The sequence below is a fragment of the Daphnia carinata genome, chromosome 9, assembly GCF_022539665.2.
Source record: "Daphnia carinata strain CSIRO-1 chromosome 9, CSIRO_AGI_Dcar_HiC_V3, whole genome shotgun sequence".
NCBI classification, from domain to species: domain Eukaryota; kingdom Metazoa; phylum Arthropoda; class Branchiopoda; order Diplostraca; family Daphniidae; genus Daphnia; species Daphnia carinata.
This window is the reverse complement of record NC_081339.1, coordinates 2,790,017-2,807,125: the sequence shown is the minus strand read 5'-3', so window position 1 is coordinate 2,807,125 and position 17,109 is coordinate 2,790,017. Positions and strand designations below refer to the sequence as shown.

Genomic DNA, 17,109 nt, shown 5'->3' with positions numbered 1-17,109 from the left:
AACACCTTCCGCTCCGTTTTCCGTTGCACCAAAAAAAGTGGTAAGTGTTTCCATTTTTCTTTGTTCTCTTTTTTTTTTTTTTTTTTTTTTTTTTCCTGTCCAATTTTCCATTCGTTTTCCGTTATCAACAAGCGTCGGACAACTGGATCGTTATCCATTCTGGCTTTTTTTTTTTTTTTTTTTTTTTTTTTTCCTCATGTATTATCGTTTTGTGTTTATTTCCGTTTGCGTTTGCACTTGTCCTTAGTCAGGGGTTTGGTGGGGCTTCGCGCTGATTCAGACTAATACAGAGTCTGTCTATTGGCATAAATTGAAGCAGAGACCAGAGCACTTTGAGCTTGAGCCGCGATCGATCTTGTGGACATTGGAGTTTGTTTCCCTGTTTGCCGCCTACTGGTGCTAGCAAGCTCTTACTGAATAACGTAAGCGGTAATAGAGGTTCGAGAGTGAGGGTGACTTGTAATGATAGCAAAGGTGATGGAAATCTATCATCTAGGTCAAAGTCTGGCCGATGGATTGGCACTTGCGTTCTTTCAGCGTCCGTCTGTTTTATTGCTCTTCTAATGGTCGCCGACATTCGTGTTAATTTTGTTGGCAAAACAAGTGAATGGGGCCAAGAGAAAACGAGCAGTTTGTTGCGGCCAACTCCAATTGCCGTCCGCTTGGCAAAAAGAAGTTTGTCCTTTCTTTTATCTTATTGCTTGTTGGCTCTACACGTGGCTCTGGTTGGTGATCATTCACATGCTCGATTGGTTGGGCGTTCGGGTGGTGAACGAAAAAAAAAGTTTTCCTAGGAATTAGAGACGTCTGTTATCTCGTCCCCCATCGTGTAAGGGCGCACCTGTCAACCTGTTTTATTTACACCCGAAGTCTTCCCTCCTTTTTCTTTTTTGTTCGTTGTGTTTTTGCGTATTATTGTTGTCGATATTTATCGACACACATTGACGTTCTCTATCCCCATCTAAGCGATGTTTTTTGTTTATTTATTTATTTTTTTTTTTTACTGCAGTCGATGGGTTCGATGTGGCGGATCGCGTATCCATCAAAGCGAATTTTCTTTTTTAAAAGGGATTTGAAGCTTTTATTTTAAAAAGCTTGATTGGGATTTTGTGTGTGATCTTTGTAAAAAAAAAAAAAAATTAACGTTTTCTAAAGCTTTGAAGCAAAGTTTATTTTTCATATGGCATATACATTTTTGAGATGCGACGATGCGTAAAAACTTCTATCATTGGTACTCCATTTTTGAAGATTTCTCGCATTCACTGCTAGTAGGAGAATACCCTTCCCAATAACTTAAACATATCGAATAAAAAATGGGGAAAAAAAATAACAGTCGTATTGTTAACTCTTCCGGTACGACCTAAAAATCGATACAATTACCAATTCCAGTAAATACCCTGATCTTTTTTTTTTTTTTCCCCATTTTTTATTTATCTGTTTAAATGTCTGTAGAAGTTTCACATCCCACCGTTTTTTTTTTCTTTCCTGGAGTCATCAGGTGGATATTTTTTTTAACTCGTTCATCGACCGATCGACCCGTGTCATGTCAGGGTTTTTATTTTTTCCCGATCCAGTTTGCCCTGTCGTGCTGGTGGAAAATCAATGAGCCGGATCGATTTTTCGACACCATTCTAATGACGCGATTGTCACAGATTGAACACGTTGTCGTTTATCATCTACAGGTCGTTCGTTGATTGCGTAGCTTGGCCGCCTGATGCGAAAAGCGCGTTCGAAACGTTGAATAAATTATCGGGATGTTTGTGTATTGAATAAATAGAATAATTTTGATCCTGTTTTACGTACGTACTGCCGTGTTTATAATCGACGTTTCCCCATCGCAGGTGGAAAAATGCGCTAGATTTAAAAAAAAAAAGTGGAAATACGGTGAGGCAATATTTGAACGGGCGTTATTGACAAGCTGCTAACGGTAGTCCATGTTGTCAGCCCCTCCCCACGGGATGTGGCAGATGTTGCGGGATATTTATTTCTTAGAAAATGGAAAGGGCAGATTTTCTTGGAACGTTGACGGGAGGACTTAGTGACTCGGGGCGGCTGCGAATCTTGTTTGATCAGCATAAAGAGAGAGAGAGAGTGCACTGTTTTTTGATTAGGTTTTTTGAAAAAAAAAAATATGCGCCAATGGATTACAAACCAACGAATCCATCATTTTTTTTTTTTTTTTATCCTTTTGCCACTCATCTGGTGCGCTGAACGGCCGCAAAGTGTTTACGACCTGCCATGGGTCGTCACGTCGTTCCATCGCGTGGCGTAAGTGCCGACCAGATGAAATCGTTAGACGTGGTGGCTATTGAGGAAGTCGACGACCTTCAAATGAAACAAGATTTCTTCTATTATGCGACTCTTGTTTTTTCATGCCGATTGTGTGTCACTTCCCAAATGAATTTCTGTTGGTTTTTGTTTTGATCAAGGCCAGCTTTTTCACGTTATTTCCATGTTTAGGGAAGAGGAAATAATCTGAAAACGAAATACTGGGCCTCTTTTTTTTTCTTTTTTTTTTTTTTTTTTTTTTTTTTTTTTTTTTTTTTTTTTTTTTTTTTGTTGTTGATTGGAATTGATTGCTCTCTAAGGCCCTTTGATAGTGGATTAGTCGGATGAAACGCAAGGTTCCTAACAAAAACACGACCTTCCCGGGTGGTCGTAACTCGCTTTGATAGCCGTCAAGTATAAAGAGAGGGTGGCTGGAAACATTTTTTGCGTTAACATCTTCGAGGTTCCTCTTCTTTTTTTTTTTTTATGGTTGGTCTTTGTGTTTTTTTTTTTTTTTCGATTTTCATCGTTAAAGAAGTAGAAAAAAAAATTGGGAGTGAGTGTGTACGAGGCGTTCGCACGAGTGAGGTTGAACGAATTTTCTAGTGTCACGATTTGCGTTGCCGGCGGTGCCTATCGATTTGAACTAAATGGAAAGAAGATGTCTGAAAGGAAAAAAAAAAAAAACCCGTAAACTTGGCAATCTAGTGAACTGTGTAATGCATCTTCAAGTTTCTGTCCGTTTTGGCCGCAACGGTGTAAAACTTGCGCCGTAAGTTTCGGCAACTTGTTAAAACCGCGTTTGACTTTTACGGTCGTTTTCGTGCGAGCCCGTGACGACTGTTATCGCATCTGCCTTTTTGTTTCTTCTTCTTCTTCTTCTTCTTCTGTGTGTGTGTGTGTGTTAGTCGCACTAAATCAATCGTAATGTAAGCTGACCTATTTGCGATTTAATGACTTTGGTCCAGTTTTGATTGCCATGTCGGCACGTTCACGCCCAGCGTAACGTGGCACGCACGGTGCGGGTCGCTCGTTTTATCGATCCGGCTTTTCCCCTCTGTGCCCCCCCCCTTCCCCCCGTGGTGGTGTAAAAGAAAAAGAAAAAAGAAGAATACGGTTATGGCGTGAGTGTATGCGTTTGTTATTCCAAGTCCCCCCGCCTCCCCCCCCCCCTGCGGATGGATGGGCTTTGCACGGTCTGTTGCATCCGCACAATACATTGGCAGGCAAGGTTGCGAGCAACTACCGACTTTTTCGACATGATTATGATAGAATATTCCCTCCCGAAGGTGAATAACTCACCGTCGTTTCTTTTGTTTTGCGTTTGCGTGCGTCTTTAGGTTGTTTGTCGCGGACATTTTTATGATTCTTTTCGCCAAAATAAAAAAAAAAATTGCGAATCGATCCAGTCGTTTGCTTTCAGTTGCGTTTTGCACGAGTGTGATTGCATCGGTACTTGACATTTTGGCTCTGATGCGGAGCGCGCTGGTTTTTTTTTTTTTTTTTTTTTTTGTATTCGCGTTATTTATGGTAATATTCAAATGGCTGAGCTTTCGCTATTTTGCATCGCGTTTTTAACTGATTGGGGATTTGCGGAGAGATTTTTCAGAGTGACACGTAATCATCCCGTTTGCTTGTGGTTCGTCGAGTCTTTTGCGGTCGTTTAAAAAAAAAAAAAAAAATGAAAAAACAACTTCGATTTAAAATTTGACATTTGATGAACGTAGAGAGCTATGTTTATGTGCGTTGCCGTATTTTAATTTGTTTTTTTTTTTTCTTGCTTCATGTCTCAGTCTCGACGTACGTCCTTTATCGACCATATTTGTTCAGTTATAAATCTGTTGGATGATGCGTCGTGTCTCTTGTGAGGTGTGTCGTATCGATGATCCATAGCCGCACGTTAAGAGGACGAGATTTATTTTTCCATTTTTCTTTCTTTCTTTCTTTAAGTACCAAAGGAAGATCCAACCACCGCATGTTATCGTCGTGTTCGATGCGTAATAACTGAGGAATGGGGAGGCACGTGTGTACAGGAAAGACTAGCAAAAGAAAGATCAATAGTATTTGAAAAAGGAAGCGAAGCTTATTCTTTCGGGCTACCGACAAGCCTTTGATTGTCACCTGCTTAAGATGTTGGCAAGGAAGAAATGCGAACGAGAGGCGAATTTGCAGAAATAATCGATTCTCTTTTATGTTGATCTCGAAGGAAATGGGAGGGGAAGATGAAAGCGTCGAAAATTGTCACTCGTGTTGCACTTTTTTTTCTTTTTTTTCAAATGGCATTCTTTTCCCCTTCTTTTTCTTTTGTTCGTCAGTTTGACGTCACTCGCGTTGTGTTCGTTATGATGTTACCTCTCGTTCTGAGCACCCCAAATGAGAATGAACTTGACCGATATGGAAGGCGTAATTACTCATTAATTTTCTTGCCATCCGCCATTTTTATTTTTTTGCGTATAAAATTCAATCAGCCGTGAGACGCGTAAAAAATCATTGCGTGCGATAGAAGACGATAGCTGTTTTGCATATTTCATTGCGAAAGTTCTTTAAAAATCCGTATTGCATTTAAAGTGTTTAACTTGAAACAACGACAGACGATAGCTGCTGTTTTGCATATTTCATTGCGAAAGTTTCTTAAAAATCCGTATTGCATTTTAAGTGTTTAACTTGAAACAAGAAAATGAGATGGCTTCTAATTCCAGGATTAGACGCTAACTTTTGTTGCTTTCAAGTTTACGCTCAGCGTTTCGTATTACGATTCTCTTTGCCCAATCCGTTTTTTTTTTTATATATGACAAGAGGATCGCGTTTTTTTTTTTTTTTTTTTTTTTTTTTGCATTTAAATTAACTCGTACGCATTAATTAAGAATAAGAGAAGAGAGGGCCCTGTCAATTACATGTCAACTCGAAATGTACATTGGTGTAGATTTTGGCATCGGGTTTCTAACTTTCTTTTCTTCTTTTTCTCCTAATTAATACGGATGGATAGAAGTACTCTGTTTAGTACGTTTTTTTGGAGCTTGGCATTGAATATTGATGAACTACCCTCTTGGTTTCTTATTACCCAAGAGTGTGTACCTTGAACAGCATTCGATTGTTGTTGGATTTTGTTCTCACTTATCTATTTTTTTTTTTTCCTTTAAGCTCTGCAATGGGTTGATTGATGTTCGCTAAAGAGTAAACGCTCGTTTGTTCAGTTGATAATCAAAACAGTTAATATCCATCACGTGACTGGCGCTATTTAATCCAGCCATTGCGCAAATGAGAATCCATCTCGCCGGTTGTCGTATGTGTGTGTGTTTCACTTGTTTTCCCATACGATGGCGTAGCGACACGCCATCATACTCGGTTTTATTTGGCACATGATTGGCAGAACTTGACATGTAAAATAAAAATAAAAAAAAAGGTTTCTGTTTTTATTTTTACCGGCCAGCTAATGATGAGTGTAAAAGATACAGACGTGTGTTTCGTCGAGTCTGGACGCGTGCCCAACAATCGACGACGACGAAACGTTGCCAGTCACAACAATTAGGGTACATCGATCTCTCTTCTTTTCTTGATGCTTCAGCAAACCAACGTTACAGCTTTACGTTCTCGTTTGTCTCCTGCCCGCTAGCTCTTATTTTTGTTGTGTTTTGTTTGCTGGAACACCGTAGGTACTCACATACTCTACGCCAATGCAGAGCCAATCAATAGTCCGTTTGCGCTCGCAGCCGTTACATTTTCTTTCGAGCGCAGTTTTAAATCATTTGTTGTAATGAAAATCTTTTGCTTTAAAACAAAACAAAACAAAACAAAATCGATCAGCAATTGATGTAAAAACTTTGTTTTGGGCGGTTTCGTTTGCAATCAGCAGCCCATTGTCAAACGCGGATTGCCATTAAATGTAGTGATCTTTCTCGTTCTTGCTCTTGGCACTTAGTGAAACAGAAAAGGTTAAAACAATGGCGGCACGTGTTTGGGGGAAATCCAGTATACCAATGCGTTTCAAAAATGGATCGTCTGAAAACTAAGCCATTTAGTGTTTTTGCGTTGTGCAATTTTTATTGCGAAGCTTCGATCGACCCGTTCACCTTCTCTCTTGTCTAGTGGCCTTTCATCTGTTTTTCTTTTTTTTTTTTTTTTTTTTGTTGGCCTTTATTTTGTTTACCGTGTTGCCATTTGGATGGTATTTACAGTAGGGGTATTGTAGAGGAGGAACGAATGCCATACAATTATTGGTAAGAAAGAAAAGGAGGATATGGAAACCGTAGTCCTGCGGGGATCGCCAACATCCGTTTCCTATGCGTCGTCTGTTTCCTCGGAGGAAAGATCCATTCCAACTGTCGAGGGCTGTGTGTCGGATGTGATTGGATCTACTGATTGATTATTATTATTTACGTCTTTTTTTTTTTTTTTTTTTTTCTCTCTTTCTTCGTATTTCGAGGATATGTTTCGCTTGACGAGTATAGAACTCGCAAGTCTATGACGATCCGTTGTCCACCGTATCAATTCCGGCATTGAATAGTTTCTTGAGCTCGTTGCTTTTCTTTTTTTTTTTTTTTTTTTTTTTTTTTATTTATTTGCTTATTCTCCATAAAGATGAAAGGCATTGCGTCATGGGGATGGGCAAAGTAGATCAATTTCTGTTTTTATATATATATGATATTGATATTATATATGATATATATAAAATAGGATGGTTGTTACTCACGGATTACGCAGCCTCCATTTGTCATTTTAGTTTCAAATTGACAGACGCGAAACTTTGCTGGAATTTCATAATAACGAAGTTGGTTCCGAAGTTTCGACATACCGTGTTCTCACGAACTGGGTGAATTTTACGCTCATTTGTTTTGTTTCGTTCTTTTCTCTCTTTTGAGCATTTTCAGAATGATGTTGCGGTTCGCAGAAATTCATTGTTTCTTTGATAACAAAGTCCTTTTGAGCAGGAGCTTATTGAACACTTTTCCTGACGGACTCGGCTTTTTTCTGCTGTGACCGGATTTTGTAGTTACATTTTGTCTGAGGTTGTTTGATATGTTGGCCTGCCGCAAAGCGGAATTGCTTTGATATTTATGCGCGTTAAAGAAACACAGTCGTAATGTAGGTTTGGTGGACGTAAATCGAGTCTCTTAAATTTATTAGGAGATCAAATTTTGACGTTGCTCCTCCTGCTGCCCTCGTTACTCGCACTAGTCCTTTTATGACGTGTCTCTTCCACCTGACTCGTTAAAAGATGGCTCCCATGTTTTTTTTAAATTACAATAAAGGCCTTTGCATTTGTGAAGATTCGAGTCAAGTTAGGATCGCTTTTTCGTTGGCAAGGCATTGCCCTCCACCCAACTCGTGACCAAGTTTGATAATCAGCCAACAGCGGAATTAGTCCGAGCCGTGGTCTCCGAGCCGACTCTTAATTTCAGTTGAATGTCGTAAAACTTTGGCCCTAGCGAACACATTTTACATACTCAAATTTAGAAACTTTAACTTTGCATACGCAAAGCTTTTCTTTGCGCTGTGTGGCGGGCTGTGTCCTTTTCATTGCCTTCGAACGTTCTGCCTTTCTTTTGTAGGTTCTTCCTCTTAATAACTGAAATTATTTATTCTGAAGTTTTTTTTGTTTTTTTTTTCCCGATTGAATCATTACGTCACAATCAAAAGTCAGGTTTAAAGAACAGGCCCATTTTCGTTAAAGATGATGAGGATGGCATTCAAATTTAAATGCGATGTGCTTCTAATAAAGAGTTATGCTACGCTTCGGATGCGTTTGCATTCTTCATGTCACGTTCGTGTCATTGTCGTTGAGTTGTATGGAACGTCATTTCGTTATCGCGTCGCCGGCTCTTCGACAGATCCCCCCCCCCCAAACTATTTCGTACGGGGAGGCGTTTGTTATTCATAACGGAAACGACAAATTCCAAATCCTTCGCGCGCGTTCGTATTTGCTCTTTTTCGTTTTTCGTGTTTTATTTTTATTTTATCGTAGGGGGGTGGAATCAAACTTGTCACTCTCGTCTCCATTCGAGTGAACGGACGAGCGTTTTCACGTCGAATTGGAGCCCACTGAATCGTCCGGAAGTGTGGGGTGGGGTTGAACACGTTGACGCTAAAGAAAACAACAACGAAAAAAAAAAAAAAAGACCTTGTTTTTCTCTTTCTTTTTGAATCCAACTGGTTGCAGAAGGGAGACGTTTGGACTGTTGCCAAGAGAAATTCGTTTGACCGTTTCGCAATTACGTGCTCACATCCGGTGAATTTTTTGTTCTTTTTTTTTTTTTTTTTTTAACGCTTGTTTACTATCGATTGTGGGGCGCGAAGGCCAGATCAATTTTTATTCAAGTTTAGCGCTCATTTTGAATTCTTTTCTTCTTGATTTTATTTGATTTTATTTTTTTTTTTCAAATCTTGTAGTTTTGCCACGTGTATTGCAAATTTTTGTTTCGTGTATTGATTTTTGTTTCTTCTTCTTTCTTTTGTGTGTGTGTGTGTGTACAGGATCAGAAGTCCAAGCTGGAACAAATGGAAGGCTCGGATATTATGCTGACTATCTTTTTGATCGGCCTGGGTACCCTCTTTTGGGTCGGCCTAATGGCAGTCGGCTGCTACTGCCTGCACCTACGTCGCAAGCGGCTCCGCTCGCATCGCGCCAATCTCGAGGAGGAGGAGATTATTTTGCCCGTTCCCAAGAGCCAGCAGCAGTATTACGCCATGACCAGCCATGCGTCGTCATCTTCCGGATTCACCCGCAAACTCAGAAACCTCGGTGGTATTGGGTTCCGCTCTCCGCTCATCCGCACGCGTTCCGTTGGGTAAGTCGGGTCATCCACTGCTATTTATCTTCTTTTTCTGTCCCTATCGGCGCGTTTTTTTAATTTCAGAAATGAGATTTTTTGTCCGACACGTTGCGCCATCTATCATCCAAATCTTGCACTTAAAAAAAAAAAAAAGAGTTCGGCTGTTCGAGCCGTTGATAGGCGGCGTTCGGATCTGTTTTTAGTCCGTCTCGTGTGCTGATTTATTTATGAGATTTAGCTGCCGTCATCATTTTGGACAGTGTCAAAATGTGAGAGCATGGGGGATGATAATCCTTTAATGACGAACGCTTATGTTGGGATGTGTGGGTCACTTCGATCGTCGGACTTTACAGTTTATAGCCCCAGTTGCAATGACATGTGTTAAAAAAAAAAAAAATAAATAAATATTGAGGCACTCGCGTAATGAAGGTATCCACTATGCTTTTTGATACGTGGTATCTCAACTTGGCCCCAACTCTCTTCCCCGCTTCACCTCCAGTCGACTTTAGTCGTTTAACTTTAACGTCCAAACTGATTCCGCTTTAGGGGATTTTACTCGGGTTAGAACTACCTCCTCTCTTGCACTCTGCCCGCCATTGCGACTACGTAGCCCCTGCGAGTTATCACTTACCATCCAACATTCTTGTAGTGACATTTACACCAAAAGGCTGCTAGACGGACGACTCGTGACGTCAATTGAATTGAAGGATCAACGTTACTCGCCAATGGTGTTGGTATAGCAAAACCGGAGTAGTAGGAGGGCGTGGGGGGGGGGAGGGAGGAAGGGACATTAGATAACACGGCCCGGATATAGAGCAAGACTCGCCTTTTCCCTCTGTTCGCGTGCTAACTTGGCATTGGAGTCTGATTCTTGCTTGATCCCGTGCCCCCCCCCCCCCCCCTTCTTTTTCTTTTCCTTTTTTTTTTTCTTTGGACTATTGCTGCTTTTGATCAAAACACTGTATCATGGTTGATGGTGTCCGTCGACCGGCCAACTTCATTGACTGAACATTTCCGCCTGTCACGGACAAGTGTCTGTGCCCGGCAGTCATCTTAACGTTGCTTGGTTTGATACCTTTAGCTTTAATGCTGAGGTAATAACTTAACAATGGGTGGACCTGTTTTATTGTCGATTTTAAAATTTCAGTGCCAGGGGGTGGGGGGACATGATTTTTTTTTTTTTTTTTTTTTGCGAATTTAATGGCTGTTCCATTAACGTCTTTGCGATTGGCTTTTGCCTCGTTTTTATTAAATCGTTTGGAACTTATGGCTTCTGGTCGCTTGACGGCCTTTTTCTTTTAAACTTCTTTCAATTGATGGCCCAACACTCCTATGACTGTTTTACTAGGCCAAGTTCTTCTTTTATTTATGCGTTTTTTTTCTTTCCCCCTCCTTTTTATTATCTTGTGCGTGTCTATAGAATAGGCCAAGCAATCGACTGATCTCGCTGTCGTTGCTCTCTGCCATATTGTTTTGTTTTGTTTTTCCACTGCCAAACTCTAAGAACGCATTGCCTTAGAGACGGCCCCAAAATTGTCTTTAGATCGATAGCTGAAATTTTTCCTTTATTATTTTCTATCTCTCTTTTTTTTTTTTTTTTACGTTGTTGTTTATCTAAAACGAAGCGAACGTCCCGAAGAAAAAAGGGGGTTAGTTTAGGGCAACAGGAGGGGAGGCCTCGTAATGATTCATGGCGAATAGTTTGGTGGGATATATCAAGAGAGCTTGCCCCCTCCCCGCCCTTTTTTTTTTTTTTTTATATCTATCCAAAGCTGTTGGAGGTTTGTTGTACAGCAGACGTATAACCCGACTCCTAATACACATCGGAAAGAAAACGAAGGAAATAGAGCGGCAAATTATACAGACACTTTGCACTAAATTTGAATATTACGCTTTTGCGAAAGGGGTAAAAAAAAAAACAAAAAAAAACAAACAACAGCATTAAAGTCACTTTTTAAAATGTGTAAAAAGTTTGTAGTTTCGTGTCACGATGGCGGTTTGATCGAGTTATAGTGGCATAAAAATAGCTGATGCAAGATCTCCATCTTGTTATTTTTTTTTTTTTTTTTTTTTTTTTTTTCATTTTTGAATTTCCCGCTTCGTTATCTATGCTCGATTAAACAGCCTCAGCCTGTAAAAGTTTCGCTGAATATTTTCCCCCTTTTTTTTTTCCACGGGGAGGGGGGGGGGGGTCTTTGGAACATTGTCTTTTTCTTTCCCCTTTCTCGATGTTTGTTCCGATAAAACATCGGATCCCCATTGTTGGTTTACCGAGGACATCGTTTTAAGGGAAAACTTTTCTCACTTGTTTGCCATGTAACAAAAAAAAGGGGGGGGAGGGGTACCGTGAAGCACTAAGTTTAATAGACCTCGTGATTCATATCAATAATTCTGGAGAAAGAACAAACAAAAAAAAAAAAAGAAGTTGTTTAGACTTTTGTAATGCGCTCCCTTTTGTCGCTCTTGTTAAAAAAAAAAAAAGAAAAAAAGAAAGTCTCGTATGCAAATCGGCGGATAAAGATCGACTAGCACGAAGAAAACGATTAGGCACTTTTCATTTTTTTTTTCCGTATCTTCCTGCATGAGCTTTTTCCCTTCTGATGAATGGAAAATCTCATTAGTATTGATCAAGCGCTTATTATTATTACCAGCTTTTTTTTTTTTTTTTTTTTGAAGCTTTTGATTATTATCCGTCCTATGCGACACGCGGCCTTCAGATGATGATTTTTATTTGTTGCCTTTTCATGTTTTTGTTGTTTACATTTCAAGACGTCGATTTCACGCCGACATTCTTCAACTACGCACCTTGCGGCACGCGTGAAAAGTGTAATTGACGTCGATCGATAATTGCTGTGTGCCTCGAAAAAAAAAAAAAAAAAAAGAAATAGGCGGCAGCACCGTGAAAAAAAAAAAAAAAGCTTTGCCTGGTTGCCTACCGTCACGTGAATTCCCATTTCTTTTTTTTTTTTTTTTTTTTTTTTTTTGCAACGCGATTCTCACTCTGCTTTCTTGTCTTTGCCTAAGAAAAACAAATGGTTATGAAAATGGCGGGTAGGGGAGCTGACCGGCCAGAAAATAAAATAAAATAAGAAAGGGGAAGATGGCCAGCTGATTGGGATTGCCATCTCTTCGGTAGCTGGCGCAAATGGAGATCACAAAAGCATTTCCTCCATGGCTTTTTTTTTTTTTTTTTTTTTTTTTTTTTTTTAGTCTGTTTGCTATATACATATGGGGCCGGAATGGGAGGGGGGGGGTGGAGGGTGTCGTGTGCTTTTATTTGTTTTGACATAAGATTAGGGTTGCAGAGCGAGAAGAGAAGAATAGGAGAGTGCGATTCGTTTCCTTGCATCGTGAAAGGTTTGAGAAGCGAAAAAGGTGGATCATAATAACCGAAATCAAAGAAAGAAAATGAGTTTGAATAGTGCAGGAGAATTTTCTTGGAGAGTGATGAGATTTTTTTTTATAAAATTCTTTTTCACGACGCTCGAGATTGTTCGTATCCAACATTATCTTTTTCGGCCAAAAAAAAAAAAAGAATGCGCGCGCAATTTCGTTTGCGTTCGCGCGCGCCGTGCGCTAAACCCTTCGCTAGCAAAGATGGTACGGGAGGGGGGGGGGGCATGCGACTCAGTAGCGAACTGGTTCTCGTGCAACGCGGTCAAACACTTTCTATTTTTGCGCAAAAAGAAAAGGAAAGAAAAGAGACAAATAAAAAAAAACAAACAAACAAAAAAAAACTACGGAACGATTTTATTTCTCTCTTTCTCTCCGAGTTAAATCGCCATTTGATTTTTGTTGTTGATTGTTGCGCAACATCAGCGTCGAACGCAATTAAAGGAAGAAAACAAAACAAAAAAAAAAACGATTGGTGTGTTGGTGTTGTACATTTTGATTGTGTATAAACGTCGCGCGCGGGGTGGGGAGGAGGAAAGGTTTTGTGTGCTGCGTCTACGTGTGCAACACACGTTGTCGAACGTGGCTGGAATGGTGAAACAAACCGATTGAACAGGGCAGTTGGGAGGGGGGGAAGAAACAACAAACGAGTGCGCGCTGTGTGTCTGTGTGTCTGTGTGTGTCTTTCGTGAAACGGCAACAACAACAACCACGGACAAGCCAAAAAGCCGGTGAGGTGGGGGGGGGCCGCTAAGGAAAAAAAAAAAAAAGGCCAGCAACTTGGTGGAATTTTCGGTTGGGTTAACAAATCAAGACGCGGGAGGGACCGTGGCGAAAAAAAAAACAACTGAAAGTGCGAATTTTGTAGCTCAGCGATAAGAAAAAAGAAAAGAAAAAAAAAGAGGGAGGGAGAGTTGGTCTACAGCGACGTCGTAGTGGTGGAATTGATACTACTCTCCATGTCACCGGCTCGCTGTATTAGTATCACTTTTAACGAACTTTGGTGAAAAGAAAAGACGAGATTTTTTTTTTTTTTTTTTCTTCTTTTCCTTTTGAGTTTTTGCCCCCTTTTTTTTACGAGCGTCACGTAAACGAGACGAGGCCACCGTCTATTTGTTCTTTGGGTATTCTGCAACAAAAAGAAAAAAAAAATTCGACGTGTTCTCTCGACCAGTCCAACCATGTTTGAAAGTTTCAAGAGCAACGGGATTACGAAACTAGCTCTGACTAAATTCATTTCGCAGAGCATGTAAGTTTTGTTTTGACTTTTGAATTTCCTTTTTTGAAAAGAAAAAAAAAAAAAAAAACATATTTTTGCTCCGCTTTTTATTATCGTGAAAATTTCCTATGCACCTCCTTGCGCATCGTCTCTCACCGTTGAAATCATTCTCTCCTCCCTTTCAATTTCGTATACGTTTATATATATTTGAACGGTGGCCAATGTAATTCTTTCCCCCCCTTTCCATTTTTGCCCCACATTTTACTTTATATTCTCTCCCATGTTTTTTTTTTTTTTTTTTTTGGCCTCAATGCCCTCTAGCAGCACAAGTAATGTACAAGTGTGTAACGCACTCGCCAGTTTTTTTTTTTTATTTTACCTACTACAGTAGAGTATCAAATCAGCTTGGAAAATTGGCTCATGTCACCGGGACGAGCAAAACTAATCTCGTGTGATTTGTTTGCTACCCCATCCACTCTTTCCTTTTATGTATTTCTAGTTTTCTTGAAGTATTCCGCTTGTTTTTTTTTTTTTGTTTTTTTTTGGTTCTATTTTTCTCTTCTTTTTTTTTTCGATTGCTTTTGCGCTAATTGTGCTACGCGTTTTTTTAAGAGAGTAGGGTTTCGTATTTTGCTCTCTGCATGACGTCACGAACGTCATGATTGTGTTTTTGCGCTTTCTGTAGAAGGCGAAATTCGTGTTGATCCAAAGCTGCGAGGCTTTTTTTTTTTTCCTTCTCTTCTCTTCTGTGTTTGGTGGCGAGGAAAATAACTTTGTTCGCCTGCCCCCTTCGGTCTGCTTAGATGTGTAACGCGTGTGTGGGCCAAAGGTCAACAGTCACGAAGTTTGGAGATCCGGGGGAGGGTCCACTTGAAAAGCTCGAGTAAGGCGCTACGTCGGCAGAAGGATCTCCCTAGGAGAAAAAGAAAAATAATGGGATGAATTGTCAAAGTTTGCGCGTCTCTCTTTTCGCTTTAAACACCGTCTGCCAAACAGCCGGATCGATGAAAGATTGCATCGCAAAAAAAAAAAAGGAAGAAAGAAAGAAAGGCAAAAGTGGAGTAGACACAAACACACATCGGAGGCCGACGCGAATACGGCAAACGGATGCAAATGACGGAGGTGTGTGTGTGTGTGTGTGTGTTTATATCTGCGTGCGGTACATATATTCGAAGCTGAAAACGGCAGATCAATTTCTTCTACGCGTCTCGGGGGTAGTTCTTTTAAAAAAGTATTTTTTCTAACCCGACATTTTCGTTATTTTTCTCCGGCTGTTGTACGAAAAAAAAAAAAAAGAAAAAAAACTTCGTCTATACACAAAAGATCTTCAAACTTCCATCTCCTCTTTCTGCTGCCGAGTTTCTTCTTTTTCTTTTTCTTTTTTCTTGAGCTCTCTATAGCCTCCGGGTGTAGATGCGCGTTTTTGTTTTTTTGTTTGCTTTCTCCTTATTTATTTATTTATTTATTTATTTTATATAGACTATATTGTATAGTCGAGTATAATAATATACCTCCTCCTCTTTGGCTCTTACAATTCTCTGCAGCTCCTCGTTTCTTAGTGAGCTTCCTATTTTTTTTTTGTTTTTTTTGTTTGTTTGGCGGAGGAGTAGGAAAACATTCTTTATGGGTAGGCCGATTTCGGAAGTAAGTAAGAACGTTTCTCCCCCCCCCCCCCTTTTTTTTTTTTTTTTTTTGTTTTACTTCTGCGTGCGTTCGCTTTCTTCGCATCTTTTTGTGTTAGCGCTAACTGGTCGAAAAGACAAGGCCATAAGGGAAGAAGAGGTTTTTTTTTTTTTTTTTTTTTTTTTTTTTATATATAAAGATTGCTGCCTGTAAGTAGCAATCGTTTGCGCTTCTCGCAAGTAGCATACTTTGTCCTCATTGCTTACACAACTTTTGGGACGACGATCGTTGTTGTTACGGGCAAAATGTCGTTCATACTTTGAGGGGGAGGGGGGGATTCCGTGTCCAATCAATCCTACAAGAAATGCTAGGGGGTGGTGTATATATATTTTTGAAAAGGGAAGAATAGTTTTGGTTGAATCATCTTACGTTTTTTCTCTTTTGTTCTTTTATGGCGGAGAGGGGAGATAGAGAACTCGTAACGAATTGATGCAAGAAAATGAGATAATCGAAATTTATTCATAAGGGGAACGTTCTTTTTTTTTTTTAATTATTATTATTTTGCTGTGATGTATTGTGCCTCATCAATATCTCATCCGCACACAAAGTCTATTATAACGGAAATATTTGCGCGCGCGCGCGTGTGTGTGTGTACGTGTACGTGTATTTCGCTCCTACTTGCCGGGCTAACGCGCGTACCTCTTTTTCTTTTTGAACTTTATTATTTTCTTTTGTGTGTGCACACACTCGACTGTCGTCCCCATGGCAACCTTCTTTTCTTTCTTTTTTTTTTTTTTTTTTTTTTTTTTGGTGGATGGGTGAGGTGGAATCGTGAAAGAGGATGTATGTGAAACGATATGTATTGAAAAAAAAAAGGAAGGAAGGAAGGAAGGAAAGACAATTGCCGGAGCGGAAACAGATTGCCAAACTAGGAGGAAGACGCAGCAAAAATAGGGTCGTTTGTCTTTTGCCCGTTTTGTATATAGTGTATTATTTACACGTATAGGCAAAACAAAAAACATATGACCGGTCGAACAAAGGCAGTTAGAAATGTCGACTTGGAAGGCCTGTTTCTGTTGGTGCCGGGAATGGGCCCCGTTGTTTAGTTGTCAACGTGAAAAACTGTTACGAACTGTTTCCAATTGTTTTTGTTTGTTTCTTTTTTTTTTTTTTTTTTCGAATGGGAACAACAAGCCATTGTTTATGTAACGAAAAAAAGAAACAAAACAAGGAATATCCAAAAAAAAGGGGGGGGGAGTGGACGGACAGTAGAATTTTTGTGAAGCCAATAGCCAATCGATTTTGTGCGAGGGCCGAATAATTGAGGCAAGAAAAGACCGCGACATCGTGATGCGTTGCAATCGTGAAGCAAGTTACATGCACTCTGTACTATCCGATCTCATTTCCCGTTGTTTGTTCTTGTTCTTTCCATCATCAGCCTTTTGGCGGGACATTTTTTTTTTTTTTTATTGTTTTTCTTTTTCACCGTTCAAAAAAAAAATAAAAAAAAATAAAAGAATAATAATAATAAAAAGAGGTGGGGGGGGGAGGGAGAACTCACTGGCCGTCGGCTCATCCGGACTCTGGAAGTATGCAGGCAACGTAGCTTTTGGTGAACAAGATGATCGATTCTCGGTGTTCCTTATAGCAACACTCCTACCGCCCCGTTCGACCACTAGATTTATCGATCTCTGGCATTTTGAATATATTTGCCACTACTTCTCTCTCGTCCTTCCCTTTTTTTTTTTTTTTTTTTTTTTTTTTTGCCTTTCTGTGCGAACACATTTCTATCAATTGTTTTTCTTTCTTTCAATTATCATTTATTTTGTTTGCGTA

At 39.9% G+C, this 17,109-nt stretch overlaps 1 protein-coding gene across 5 annotated transcripts in view; it reads left to right on the top strand.

Annotated features, from left to right (window-relative positions):
• The first annotated feature begins 18 nt into the window (after positions 1–18).
• LOC130689043 (synaptotagmin-7-like) overlaps positions 19–17,109 on the top strand; it is a 39,792-nt gene continuing 22,701 nt past the window's right edge. The window contains exons 1-2 of one of the 5 annotated variants that reach the window (XM_057512063.2): positions 19–40; positions 8,740–9,053. In XM_057512063.2, coding sequence (XP_057368046.1) covers positions 8,764–9,053 — 290 coding nt within the window. In that variant the 5' untranslated portion in view covers positions 19–40; positions 8,740–8,763. Of the gene's footprint in view, positions 41–8,739; positions 9,054–13,186; positions 13,681–17,109 lie in introns of those variants that run through there. The other 4 variants (XM_059496838.1, XM_059496839.1, XM_059496840.1 and 1 more) reach the window with 4 other exon arrangements.